This window comes from Oreochromis niloticus, linkage group LG22, assembly GCF_001858045.2.
Source record: "Oreochromis niloticus isolate F11D_XX linkage group LG22, O_niloticus_UMD_NMBU, whole genome shotgun sequence".
NCBI lineage: Eukaryota > Metazoa > Chordata > Actinopteri > Cichliformes > Cichlidae > Oreochromis > Oreochromis niloticus.
In genome coordinates, this window is record NC_031985.2 from 37,555,656 (window position 1) to 37,569,846 (window position 14,191).

The 14,191-nt window shown below is 41.8% G+C and overlaps 1 protein-coding gene across 3 annotated transcripts in view; it reads left to right on the forward strand.

Annotated features, from left to right (window-relative positions):
- The window catches only part of phf14 (PHD finger protein 14), a 144,981-nt gene extending 131,120 nt beyond the window's left edge, over positions 1–13,861 (forward strand). For all 3 annotated transcript variants that reach the window (XM_025902161.1, XM_025902162.1, XM_025902163.1), the window contains one exon: positions 12,131–13,861. In XM_025902161.1, the coding sequence (XP_025757946.1) occupies positions 12,131–12,205 (75 nt within the window). In that variant the 3' untranslated portion in view covers positions 12,206–13,861. The remainder of the gene's footprint in view (positions 1–12,130) is intronic.
- The last annotated feature ends 330 nt before the right edge of the window (positions 13,862–14,191 follow it).

The following is a 14,191-nucleotide window of genomic DNA, read 5'->3' on the forward strand; positions in this document are numbered from 1 at the left end:
GCACAGTGGTGTGGCTCTGGATTCCAGGCTGACTACAGGTGAGGTTGTGGGGGTGTGAGCAGACACTGTGGTGTCGAATCTATTGAAAAACAGATTCAACTCGTTAGCTCTATTCTCACCTCCCTCAGCTCCCCTGCTGTTGGTTGGCCTGAATCCAGTGATGGTCTTCATGCCCCTCCACACCTCTCTCATGCTGTTCTGCTGGAGTTTCCACTCCAGCTTCCTCCTGTAATTGTCTTTAGCCTCTCTGATCTTGTCCTTTAGTAACACCTGGACCTTCCTCACCTCCTCTTTATTGCCCCCTCTGAAAGCCCTCTTCTTGTCGTTGAGGAGGGCTTTGATGTCCTTAGTCACCCACGGCTTGTTATTTGGGTAACAATGAACAGTCTGAGCTGGAACAATGGAGTCGGTGCAGAAAGTTATGTAGTCTGTGAGGCTCACAGAGTATTTACCAGTCGGTCAACTTGAAACAGCCCTGTAGTTCCGCTAAGGCCTCCTCTGACCACCTCCTAATGCTCCTCGTGGTCACAGGTTCCCTCCTCACAATTGGCACATAGCATGGGGTGAGGTGAACCAGGTTATGATCTGACCTACCAAGTGGGGGGAGGGAGGAGGAGCTGTATGCATCCTTCACATTAGCATACAGAAGGTCTAAAATTTTCTCTCCCCTGGTGGGACAGTCCACATATTGTCTAAATGTTGGTAGTGTATTGTCCAGTGATACATGGTTGAAGTCACCCGAGATCACAATAAAGGCACTCGGGTGCTGAGTCTGTAACTGGGCTATGGTAGAGTGGATAGTGTCATATGCAGCTGTGGGGTTAGCAGAGGGAGGAACATAAACAGCCACCGAGATGACGTGAGAGAATTCCCTGGGTAAATAATACGGCCTGAGTCCTACAGCACATTTCAATGTCCGGGCAACAAATCCTTTCTTTGATTGTTATGTTGGCAGGGTTACACCACCAGTTGTTAACTAAAACAGCAAGCCCACCTCCTTTCCGCTTGCCGCTAGCGATGCTGTCCCTGTCCGCCCGAACAGTGTGGAAGCCTTCCACGGAAGCATTCTCGTCTGGAATGTCCTGGTGCATCCATGATTCAGTGAAACACATCAGGCTACACTCTCGGTATTCCCTCTGACTCCGTACCAGTGCTGAGAGCTCGTCGATTTTATTCGATAAGGATCGCACATTTCCCATTACGATAGACGGCAGACACGGTTTATACCTCCTCCTCGCTTCGAGCCTCCGCTGTCTCACCGTCTCCTTCTTTCTTCTCTTCTGTCCTTGACCTCTGCATCCCCGATGTGTTTTTCTCCAAATTTCAGCTGGTACTTCTGCGGGTATGGCCAGCAACCCGGCCGGCATCAGGGCGATCAGCTGATCTCTGGAGTAAACAGTCCGTGCGTGTAGGAGATGTGCCGCGGTCCCGTTCCTTGAAAAAAGTAATAGTTCCACGGCCACCAGAAGAACAAAAACTCTCTCAATCCACATGATTGAGTGAAAGATGATAAACAGATGAAAATACAAGTCAGAAAAAAAAGAATACGTAAGAAAACAGAGCTAAACTAAGAGAGAAAGCAGGAGCGACTGTAACAGGCTGCACGCTGGTTGGCGCATGCGCACCTCTGCTTGGTGCCACAAATCATCCCTGACCTGGAGTGAGCACTCCACCCTTTTCTAGCTGAGACCATGGCCCCAGATTGATAAGTGCTTGTTTTCATTCCTGATGCTTCACACTTAGCTGTGAACTGCTTCAGTGCGAGCTAGAGGCCACCACGTGACAAAGCCAATAGAATGGCATCATCTGCAAAAAGCAGAGATGATATTCTGAGGCCATAAAAGTCATGCTGGCTCGGACGTCGCCCTGATCAACAAGGTCCACGTAAGGTATTGAGGAACCTGGGCACCCTGATGAGAAGTGGCCTACTGGAACAAGAAGGCATCGGTGGGCAAGAGAAAAAAATAGGGTGTTGTTGGAATGCTATTACGCAAGGAACCCTGACGGAAGGGATTGTGTGAATAGGATGAGGGATGTATGAAATCGTCGATACGCAAAATCCACATTGACAGCGAAACAACTAGTAGCTCAATGTTCCAGCATTCATTTCAACTTAACAGCTCCCTTTATCTAGTTTGGGGATTACCGCCATGACAACCACCAACTAGTGTTGTAGTCCTGTAACTAAGTTTAAGAATATAATTCACCCACTGTTATCATCTTCAAAGCCCTGTACCAACACAGCTACAAGAACGCTACTCAAACAGAGAACGATTATCTTGTTAATAATTTTACCTCTTCACTACATGACTATGGATACTCTAACTCCTATGAAAAAGAGAGCCTCAAATCAGAAGTACTCCCTGGTATAATTCCCAAACACGTAGCTTAAAGCAGATAACTCGTAAGCTGGAGAGGAAATGGCGTACCTAAATTTAGAAGATCATCATTTAGCCTGGAAAAATTGTTTGATGCTTTATAAGAAAGCCCTCCATAGAGCTAGAACATCTTACTATTCATCACTGATTGAAGAAAATAAGAACAACCCTAGGTTTCTCTTCAGCACTGTAGCCAGGCTGACAAAAAGTCAGAGCACTGTTGAAGCAATCATTCCTTTAACTTGTAATGACTTCATGAATTTCTTTACAAATGAAATTTTAACCATGACCGAGAGAAAAAATTACTCATAATCATCTCACAGATGTAACATTGTCTACAGGTGCATTTGGTATCATTGATTATCAGTATTTTTCTCTAATTGATTGTTCTGAATTAACTTCAGTAATTACTTCCTCCAAACCATCAATGTGTCTTTTAGATGCCATTCCTACAAAACTGCTCAAAGAAGTCCTACCTTAAGTTAATGCTTCAGTCTTAAATATGATCAACCTGTACCACAGACCTTCAAGTTGGCTGTAGTTAAATTAAAAAGCCTCTTGACCCAGCAGTCTTAGCCAATTATAGGCCAATCTCCAACCTTCATTTCATATCAAAAATTCTCGAAAGAGTCAAACAGCTAACAGATCATCTGCAGAGGAATGGCTTATTTGAAGAGTTTCAGTCAGGTTTCAGAGCTCATCACAGCACAGAAACAGCTTTAGTGAAGGTTACAAATGATCTTCTTATGGCCTCTGACAGTGGACTCATCTCTGTGCTTGTCCTACTAAACCTCAGTGCAGCTTTCGATACTGTCGACCATAATATCCTATTACAGCGATTACAGCATGCTGTAGGTATTACAGGTGCTGCACTGCAGTGGTTTGTATCATACCTGTCTAACAGACTCCAATTTGTTCAATTTGTTCACACACTAAGGTTAATTATGGAGTTCCACAGGGTTCCGTGCTAGAACCAATTCTGTTTACATTATACATGCTTCCCTTAGTATCATAAGAAGGTATAGTATACATTTGCACTGCTATGTAGATGACATCCAACTTTATCAAGCCAGATAACCCACAGCAATTAGTTAAACTGCAGGAATGTCTTAAAGACATAAAGACTTTTTGCTTCTAAATTCAGATAAAACTGGGGTTATTTTACTTGGCCCTGAAAATCTGGTATCTAACCAGATTCTCACTCTGGATGGCATTACCTTGGCCTCCACTGTGAGGAACCTTGGAGTCATTTTTGACCAGGATATGTCCTTCAATGCACATATTAAACAAATATGTAGGACTGCTTTCTTCCATTTGAGTATTTCCTCTTCAGTCTCCTTTCTGACTCACTATATGTTAATCAGTGTTGGGAAGGTTACTTTTAAAATGTATTCCATTACAGAATACTGAATACATGCCCCAAAATGTATTCTGTAACGTATTCCGTTACGTTACTCAATGAGAGTAACGTATTCTGAATACTTTGGATTACTTAATATATTATCATGCTGTTTACAACTACGTGAATGTACTATTGCTGTGATTTATTACTGTTACTGAAGGTCCGCGGCTCCGAACCGTAGTAAAGGCACCTCTGGCTAATACGGTGGGTTCCGTGTCGGGCTAGTAGCCGAAAAATAGCTTTACTTTGTTGTCTGGGTCAACTTTGCTTGCCAGAGACAGAGAGAGGCGTTGAAAGACTGCTCCAACGGAACTTATTTTTTCCGGAGGAAAACACAAACACAGTGTACAGTCGAGTCTTAATAGCTTACTTACAGCTGGGCTCGTCAGGCACTCTTCTTGGCTGCGGTGGTTATTATTATATTTACATGCTTCCAGCTCCCGTTTTTGCTCCGTGACAGCTCGGACTTTTCCTTTCTCTCCCTCCCTCGCTCACAGACACATAACGTGTATGGCAGTCCATTCTCGCTGCAGCACGGACTACACTGCCCATGAGGCTACATTCTTTAGGGCCATGCCTGTAGCATTCTGCCTTTTAGCTTAGCACAACAACAACAACAAAAAAGCGCTCTCTCACCCAGGAAACACGCAGAGAGAGAGCGCGTCACCCTGTAACCATGGCAACCGTAACGCTGCCGCCTGGAACAACAGAACATAGCTGTCAAACAAACCCAAACACTCCTGACCCGCGACAATATGAAACAGGAAAGTACCGCCGTGTAATCCATTTATTTCAACAAAGTAACTGTATTCTGAATACCACCTTTTTAAACGGTAACTGTAACGGAATACAGTTACTCATATTTTGTATTCTAAATACGTAACGGCGGTACATGTATTCAGTTACTCCCCAACACTGGTGTTAATAGACCTCTCTGCATTGACTCATACTTGTTATTAATCTCTGGCTCTCTTCCACAGCATGTCTTTTGTCCTGTCTTCCTTCTCTCACCCCAACCGGTTAAGGCACATGGCTGCCCCTCCCTGAACCTGGTTACACTGGTTTCTTCCAGTTAAAAGGGAGTTTTTCCTTCAATTCAATTCAATTTTATTTATATAGCGCCAAATCACAACAAAAGTCGCCTCAAGGCGCTTTATATTGTACAGTAGATTGCACAATAATAAATACAGAGAAAAACCCAACAATCATATGACCCCCTATGAGCAAGCACTTTGGCGACAGTGGGAAGGAAAAACTCCCTTTTAACAGGAAGAAACCTCCGGCAGAACCAGGCTCAGGAGGGGCGGGGCCATCTGCTGCGACCGGTTGGGGTGAAAGAAGGAAAACAGGATAAAGACATGCTGTGGAAGAGAGACAGAGATTAATAACAGATATGATTTGATGCAGAGAGGTCTATTAACACATAGTGAGTGAGAAAGGTGACTGGAAAGGAAAAACTCAATGCATCATGGGAATCCCCGGCAGCCTACGTCTATTGCAGCATAACTAACGGAGGATTCAGGGTCACCTGGTCCAGCCCTAACTATATGCTTTAGCAAAAAGGAAAGTTTTAAGCCTAATCTTGAAAGTAGAGATAGTGTCTGTCTCCCGAATCCAAACTGGAAGCTGGTTCCACAGAAGAGGGGCCTGAAAACTGAAGGCTCTGCCTCCCATTTTCAGCGTCAGTAAGCGACAGGGTATTTCTAATTTTAGAGATGTTGCGCAAATGGAAGAAAGCAGTCTTACATATTTGTTTAATATGTGCGCTGAAGGACATGTCCTGGTCAAAAATGACTCCAAGGTTCCTCACAGCATTACTGGAGGCCAAGGTAATGCCATCCAGAGTAAGAATCTGGTTAGATACCATATTTCTAAGATTTTCAGGGCCGAGTACAATAACCTCAGTTTTATCTGAATTTGGAAGCAGAAAGTTAGCGGCCATCCAGGTCTTTATGTCTTTAAGACATTCCTGCAGTGTAACTAATTGGTGTGTGTTACCTGGCTTCATGGATAGATAGAGCTGCGTGTCATCTGCATAGCAGTGAAAATGTATGCTATGTCTTCTAATGATGCTGCCTAGGGGAAGCATGTATAATGTAAATAGAATTGGTCCTAGCACTGAACCCTGTGAAACACCATAATTGACCTTAGTGTGTGAAGAGGACTCTCCATTTACATGAACAAATTGGAGTCTATTAGATAGATATGATATAAACCACTGCAGCGCAGTACCTGTAACACCTACAGCATGTTCTAATCGCTCTAATAGGATATTATGATCAACAGTATCAAACGCAGCACTAAGGTCTAGCAGGACAAGCACAGAGATGAGTCCACTGTCAGAGGCCATAAGAAGATCATTTGTAACCTTCACTAAAGCTGTTTCTGTGCTGTGATGAGCTCTGAAACCTGACTGAAACTCTTCAAATAAGCCATTCCTCTGCAGATGATCTGTTAGCTGTTTGACAACTACTCTTTCAAGGATTTTTGATATGAAATGAAGGTTGGAGATTGGCCAGCCACCTTGAAGGCCTGTGGTACATAGCCGATTATTAGAGATAGGTTGATCATATTTAAGATTGAAGAATTAATTAATGGCAGGACTTCTTTGAGCAGTTTTGTAGGAATGGAGTCTAAAAGACACATTGATGGTTTGGAGGAATTAATTATTGAAGTTAACTCAGAAAGATCAATTGGAGAAAAAGAGTCTAACTTAACATCGATGGTACTAAGAGTAGCTGTAGATGATATTACATCTCCTTCCCACTGTTGCAAAAGTGCTTGCTCATAGGGGGTCATATGATTGTTGGGTTTTTCTCTGAATTTATTATCGTAGGGTCTACCTTACAATATAAAGCACCTTGAGGCAACTGTTGTTGTAATTTGGCACTGTATAAATAAAATTGAGGAATCTGAAATTCAATTCAATTTAATTCAAAATAGCCACCCTTTGATTTGTTGACATTACTGCAAACCTTGGCCTTCTCTCAATGATCTTCATGATGTAGTCACCTGAAATGGTTTTCACTTCACAGCTCTGCCTTGTCAATGGGAATGGGATCACAAAAGTGAGTACACACCTCACCTTTATGTAGATTATTTATTTTATCATGGGAGACATGAGAATACCCATCCTTGCCCACTGCCTCTCACTGTGGGCAACTGCGGTCCAGCCCCTCTCAAAGACTGTGCCTGTGTTGTGCGTTGAGATGAGCGACTATACTGAATCATGGGACAATACTGAAGATATGACACTTTGATACAATGTAAAGTAGTCAGTGTATAGCTTGTATAACAGTGTAAATTTGCTGTCACCTCAAAATAACTTAACATACAGCCATGTAAAAGATCTCTGATATTTGTCTGTGCTTGTCCATGCAGAGCCCTGAATGTCAAAGTCATAATCTTAAAGTGGACTCTGAATTTAATGGGGAGCTAGTGCAGCTGGATCAGTAGGGGTGTGAGATGAGAGTACTTGGAAAACTTGGTCAGAAGCCTTGTAGCAGTATTCTGAACACTTTGCAGACATTCCATGGAGGCCTTACATAAACAAGTGAACAAAGAATTACAATAGTCCAAACGAGATGCAACAAATGCATGTATGACATTTCCAGTTCAGAGCGGGACACAATGGGACTCAGCTTAGCAATGTTTCTTAAATGATATAAACAGGAGAGAACCAGAGATTTAACATGAGCGTCCAAAGTCAGAGCTGAGTCAAAAGTTACTCCAAGATTCCTAGTAGAGGATTTGGCAAATGTAGCAAGAGGACTTCAATTTTCCATAACCTTTGGCACAACGTTAGCCATCCAGCCGAACCTACTCCCACCAGCAACCGGGAGAGGGAATCAGCTGCAACCATTCATATCTCCGGCCGATGGACCAGCGACAGGTATGAATGGGATCTGGGGGCCGACCGCGTGGCAAGCAGCGGCAGCGTAGCAGACGTGGACAGAACCCGCAGCTCACAGGCGGCTTGACAGGTGGCCAGCTAGCCGGACTGGACGGTGCACTGTCCTCCAGTGTGGGAATGTCACGTCCCTCCCGCGCGCCAACCTCCGGCTCCAGCAGAGCAGGTCCCTCATGCGCGCTGACCTCCAGCACCTCCCTCCGGCACCTCCCTCCCCCATGCTGTTGAGGGCTTGCGGTGGTGTCAGCCAGGAACTGACCCGAGCTACCAGATTCATTGTCAGCTGCTTCCGGGGCTCGGACCAGTCCTGCAGCTGTTCCCCCTGGCTGCGAAACACTGCTGCCTGCTCTCTCTGCGTGGCGGCGAGTTTCGGGCCAGCGCCTCCACTGGTTTGCCCGGTTGTGGTTCCGCCATGCCACCTCCTGGGTTTCAGCACGAATGTAATAGAGATGGCACGATACCACTTTTTTATGTCCGATACCGATATCATAAATTTGGATATCTGCCGATACCGATATGAATCCGATATAGTGTGTTTTTTAATCAATAAAACTGTTTTTTTAATATCTTGCTGCATTTTGTATAAGTTCATCCTCAAGTTTAAATAAACAACAACACTAAAGCTATTCTGTTATACCTGTATGTAAAAAATACACTGCACCCAAAATATTTCATAGTTCAGCAATACTGATCAATCTAATAAACTTAAACCTACTCCATCCTCCCTATTCTGGTATTTTAAAGAGTACTTAGCAGAAATATTAAGCAACCTAACTAATAGGGTTGCAAACCCCCCCCCCCAAAAAAAATAGGGAACCACCCCCACCTCCACCTCATGATGCTTAATCGATGTAATCAACTTAAATTTGATGCAGGGTGGAAAAAAAATGCACAGAAATAAATTATTTTTCAAGAATAATTAAATAGATTCAACATCTTTCTTCAACAGAATTGCAGAATTCACAAATGGTACTTTCCCAAAGGAAAAAGTACTATAGCTTACTAGGTTAGATTAGACTTAATAGTTACTATATACAGTAATGGACTTTTATACATTTTACATCAGATTAAAACTTTGGGTGTAAGATTCAGATAATTATTTATTAAAAGCTAGACATTTTAAATGAGAATAAGAAAGAAAAGTATGTCTTTGTGCCCCCCTTTCCCTGTTCATGCCCTATCGGCCCCCCTGGCTAAACTTTGCTAGATCCGCCCCTGCACAGTTACCAGCCGTCAGCTACGTAGAAAAGGATCCTGGTGTAGAAAGTAATATTAAATAAATTCTAACAACAGCTTATCAAGCTTAAACGTGCTGCTGTTGTTCAGCTGCTGGTTTCCTCTTTCTGGTGCAAAGTGGGCCAAAAACAAAGAAGAGAGACGGACTCGCGACAGAAAAGCCGATCAGCTGATCATTAAGCAGTTTCACGATTGAAGTATCAGCAGGAGAGGGAGGGGGAGAGAGGCAGTCGCTCCATATATCAGTTGTTAAGCTTAACGTGGGAATGCTTTACAAACATTCAGAGATGAACTTACACACTTGCTTTACTTCTCTCTGGGATAACTTCCTCGGAGATGAAATGCTCGTTTGCTAGCGAGGCTCCAAATACACACAGCCGCTCTATCACATGACGCATACTGCTCCGACGTGCTACGGTTATGAGCCGAGTTACGCCGTGTCGCAAGTTTTGTGAGGTGCTTTTTTGATATTTAATGGATCGGATTACATTTTTTATTTCTCGCCGATATCCGATCCAGTAATTTACGTCAGTATCGGACCGATACCGATACGTAATATCGGATCGGTCCATCTCTAGAATGTAATGGGAATGAGGGACCCGACCACATATTTCACTGGTTTACACACTTTATTTCGGTTGCTTTTGCCTTCAAACACGGCCGCAGCTTTTCAGCCGCCCCCTACACACAACAACCACAAACTCAGCCGTGCAACAAACCACACCTGCCACAGCATTGTTTTCAATAAATTGCATGCTCAAAAACATGTTTTGTCTCACTCCCATTTCTGCTTTTTGCATGTTGAAGCTCTACTAGGAGCCTTGTTAAGATCCAACCATGGAAAAAATGATTTTTTTTGCCATTTTTCAAGTGGTCTTAAACATTTGATCAAGAGTGTATTTAGAGTTATTTATCATTTGGTTTTCCTTTGCCACATAATCTTGCTTCATATATTTAATGTCTTTAGTATGTATCTACAATGTAGAAAGTAGCAAAAATAAAGAAAGGTCATTAACTGAGAAGGTTTATCCAATATTTTGACTTGTAGTGTATAGAAGAACCAGTCTATTTACCATTTACCACCCCACCAAGTGACTCCAAAAAGGATGGGTACTCTAAACAGTCATGAGACAAACAACGTGATCCAAGGGCAGGGAAATAATTCTCGTCCATCCAGGAAACTTCAAAATGCTGGCATTGAACAGGGAGATATGAGTACACCCATCCTTGCCTGCTGCCTCTCACTGTGGGCAAGTGTGTCCAGCCCCTCTCAAAAACTGTATCTGTGTTTTTCGTTGAGGTGAGTGACTATACTGAATTGATATCCCTTAACCCAGTGGTTGTCAGTTCTGACAGGTGGGGCGCAAGTTACCTGGCAGAAAAGTCATGCAGAACTAATGTTTAACATCGGAATACCTTTTACGATAACACAAAGGGATTCGCTGCGGTTACGTTAATAATATGCACATCCACTGCAACTGCGTGTGTAAGTCAACAGCCGCAATAAAGAAGTGTACTGAAAAGTGTGAACATATGGTTGGGTCTGTCATGCATCATTTACAGTGGTGCCGAAACCCAGGATTGGGGCTGTCGACTTACACACGGGGCTGCAGTTTTTCGGCTACGGCCTACACACATCATCAACAACAACAGCACCTAGTTCATTCTGTTTTAAGCCGGCAAGGCATGATTGGGGATGCCGCTCATGTGCGTCCGCCTCCCTCACAGCCGTGGTGCAGATCACACCCCGCCACAGCTCTGCAGTCATAAACAGGTCCCCTCAGCCACTAAGAGTGAATAGTATTAAACTCTCACTAAATTATATATTTTTCATCTCCGTTCACAAGTTTCTGGATTTCTTGTTTTTATATATAAGACTAAGACTGAACTTTATTTTTCCATGTTTGGCAATGTTCACATTCTGTTTAACTTGTTACTTTTTTGAACAAGTGGTGCAAACTATTGAAGCAGTCTAGTGACAAAAGTCACAAATAGTTGTTTGAAATGAAAGATGTTTGTTTAAAACAAAAATTACTGAAGGATTCATTGTGAATGAGTTTGTTAGCTAATTAAATTGCAGCTTTTCTGTCACTGTTTTGCATAGATGGGGTGTGAAAATATTGCTTCTTGCCATGTGGGGAATGGGAATGATGTAAAAAGTTTAAGAACCAAAAAAAAAGCTCCTTACTAATTTATATAGCACCAGACCCCTACGGCACCTACAGTGGTTGGTGGGCCTTGTCAAAAGGTGGGCCCCGGTGACCCTGTTGTGGGCAGGGTAAGCTGATCCTTTGTTCTCTTTTCCATCTGAATCACTCTGTTCCCTTACCCAGTGTTCATGGTCATCCATCAGTATTTCATTTTCCCCACAGCACTGGTCTTTTGCATGTGCATATGATCAAAGCTAACAATGACTTTGCCCCGGTTAGTAGTCTTACTACTCAACAACAAAGGTGTCATACTCCTGCTGCAATATTTTTTATCTTAAGATGGATTTTCAGTTACAGCCTTTTTTGAGCACAACCGACACAACCCATTGGCAAAAAAAAATGGAATAACTTAACATTACTATTATTTAAAGAATTCGTTTGTCTGTGTGACTTGAATTTTAACATGCTAACCTAATGAGGCAACAGCAGGTGATGTACTCTTTAGTGTCTCTTTTTTCAGTATTCTATTATAAGCCAAGAATAAATGAGATCAACTCCCATTGGATAACTATTTTCTGTGTAGAGAGAGGGGGAAATTCTGGACAGTAAGGCTGGAAGGTCGTCTTGTTGCTTGGAAGTTCAGAGGAATGCTAACAGATTTTCATTGCTCATACTTTACACCTCAAAGTTAATATAAGCAACAACAACAAAAAATATATTTCACAATCCTTAAATGAGTCAATGACTACAAGGGATTTTCATAAAAGTACTAAAAACCATCCTTATATTGTGTTTAAAATTACTTTTAAACGTAAATGTAAAAAAAGCATTGGATTAAGTGTTTAGAAATGACAGCCATTTTTGTAAATAGTCCCTGCATTTTAAGAGGCTTGAGTAACTGGACAAACTAGCATGATATTAATTACAAGGGCTGTTTTGGAAGTACAAACAAATTACACCTTAACCCTCCTTAGCTTTGGTAAGGGATCATGAAAACACTGTAGTGGTTTTTGGGTATATGTTGTCATTATAAAAGTGTGCTGTGTCTTTGCAGGAGGAAGAGGAAGAGCCGATGGAGGAAGATGAGGCTGTTCAAGAGGAAACAGCAGAGCAGGAGAATCCAAACTAATCCAGATAGAGAGGACACAAACACAACTTCTTTATGGCTGCGCTGCCACTTTGCTTTTGTTGTTCAGACTAAAGCACATGTAACTTTCTACTAGTTTCCCAAAGTTTGTAGACAAACAGCTTTTAGCTTCTACTTTAGGTTAGCAACCAGAGGTGTATTTTGACAAATGGTATTCAAATGTTGATATCTTTACTTTCAAGGGTAGAATTTGTACTTTTTATGGATGAGGGTGAAACCGACAGGTTTTAGACAGCCTTATGAAACACATGAAATCATCCAGCACAGGAGTACACACAGAAACATATATTACTAAGCTCCTTCTACAGCAGTGTCTGACTCTTTGCTCTGCTTTTATACACTTATGATCATCATGTAGTTTTCACACAATTATGCTCAGTGTCCTGTTTACAAGATGACACTTTTTTGTCAGAGCCCATAGAGCACCCTCTATTCCTTGCTGACCATGGTTACACACTTAAACCAGACATAAGTCAGCATAAGTCAGCAGTAATACCTCCAACAACTTTCAATATGTGTTTAACACAGCATTTTATTTTTGTATTTTATTCACACCACGTTATTTTCTAGTTCTTATGAACTTATGTAACTAAACAAGCAAGAAAATAAGGTTTTAGGATTTGTTTTTTGTTGATTTTTTTTTTAACTTTTATTTTTAGCAATACAAAACTTACTATGCTACATTTTGCCATTGGATCTTAATGAATGTCTTGTTTAGGAAATATATCAACTTAAGTATTTTTATTTATATGCTTTGTAAAGTAGAATTAGTTTGGAACTCTTTTACTACTTTTTCATAGCCAGATGGTTGTTTGACCTGCTTGTAGGCTGTAATCATAACTAAATGTCCATGCTCTCACTCACTTTGGAATTTAACATTAATTGAGGCCAAAGAGCATGGCCCTAAGAGGTCAAGTGCACTACGACTTTGAAATTCAATTCAATTCAATTCAATTAAGTTTTATTATCCAGCGCCAAATCACAACAACAGTCACCTCGAGGCGCTTTATATTGTAAGGTAGACCCTACAATAATACATACAGAGAAAATACCCAATAATTATATGACCCCCTATGAGCAAGCACTTTGGCGATACTGGGAAGAAAAAACTCCCTTTTAACAGGAAGAAACCTCCGGCAGAACCAGGCTCAGGGAGGGGCGGGGCAATTTGCTGGGACTGGTTGGGGTGAGAGAAGGAAGACAGGATGACAGACATGCTGTGGAAGAAAATGACAGCAAATAGAAAAATGCTATAAAAGCACACAAAACACCACAAAGGGTGAATAAAACATAGTGGAGACAGAAAAAAATCACTGCACCAGCTCACAAAAAAAAAACCATAATTATTTTGGGGGAGAGAATAATATAGGGTTAACAGCTGAGGAAATGACAAGCTAACAGTGAACAGTTAATTTCAAAAATGTATCCACAGTATTTTTTTGAATCATTTGTTCCATCAGCTTTTGATTTGTGTCTTTGTGTTGTGTTTGACCTCTCAGGGCCACTGTAAAGGAAGCAGCCAAAGTGTTATCTCACATCAGCTGCTACAATATCCACAACCTTAGAAATGTTTGACAGTGGTGACTGCATTTAGTTTCTATGACTGTTAACAGAGAGTAAATGAATCATTAGATTTGACCAGAGATCGTGGCCTGTCAGATTTTTTGTCTGTCAGCAAATCTGAAGTTATTCCTTAAAGTGCCAATAAATCCGAATTGGAAAGCCTAAATGCTTCTCTATCACTTAAACTCACTAACACACATTCAAAGTCTCATTCTCTACTTTAATTGCATTATTAGCCTGTTTAGCGTCAGGAGTAACACAACATCAGAAAGTAATAGTTGCAAAAAACCAAGAACTTTAAATTTTATATAAAGTCAGAAAATACTACAGAGGAACACTTGCAGATGATGACTTGCAGCGCTATACAAATACAGGCCAGGCCACTTGAAGAATTTCAGTCAGGTC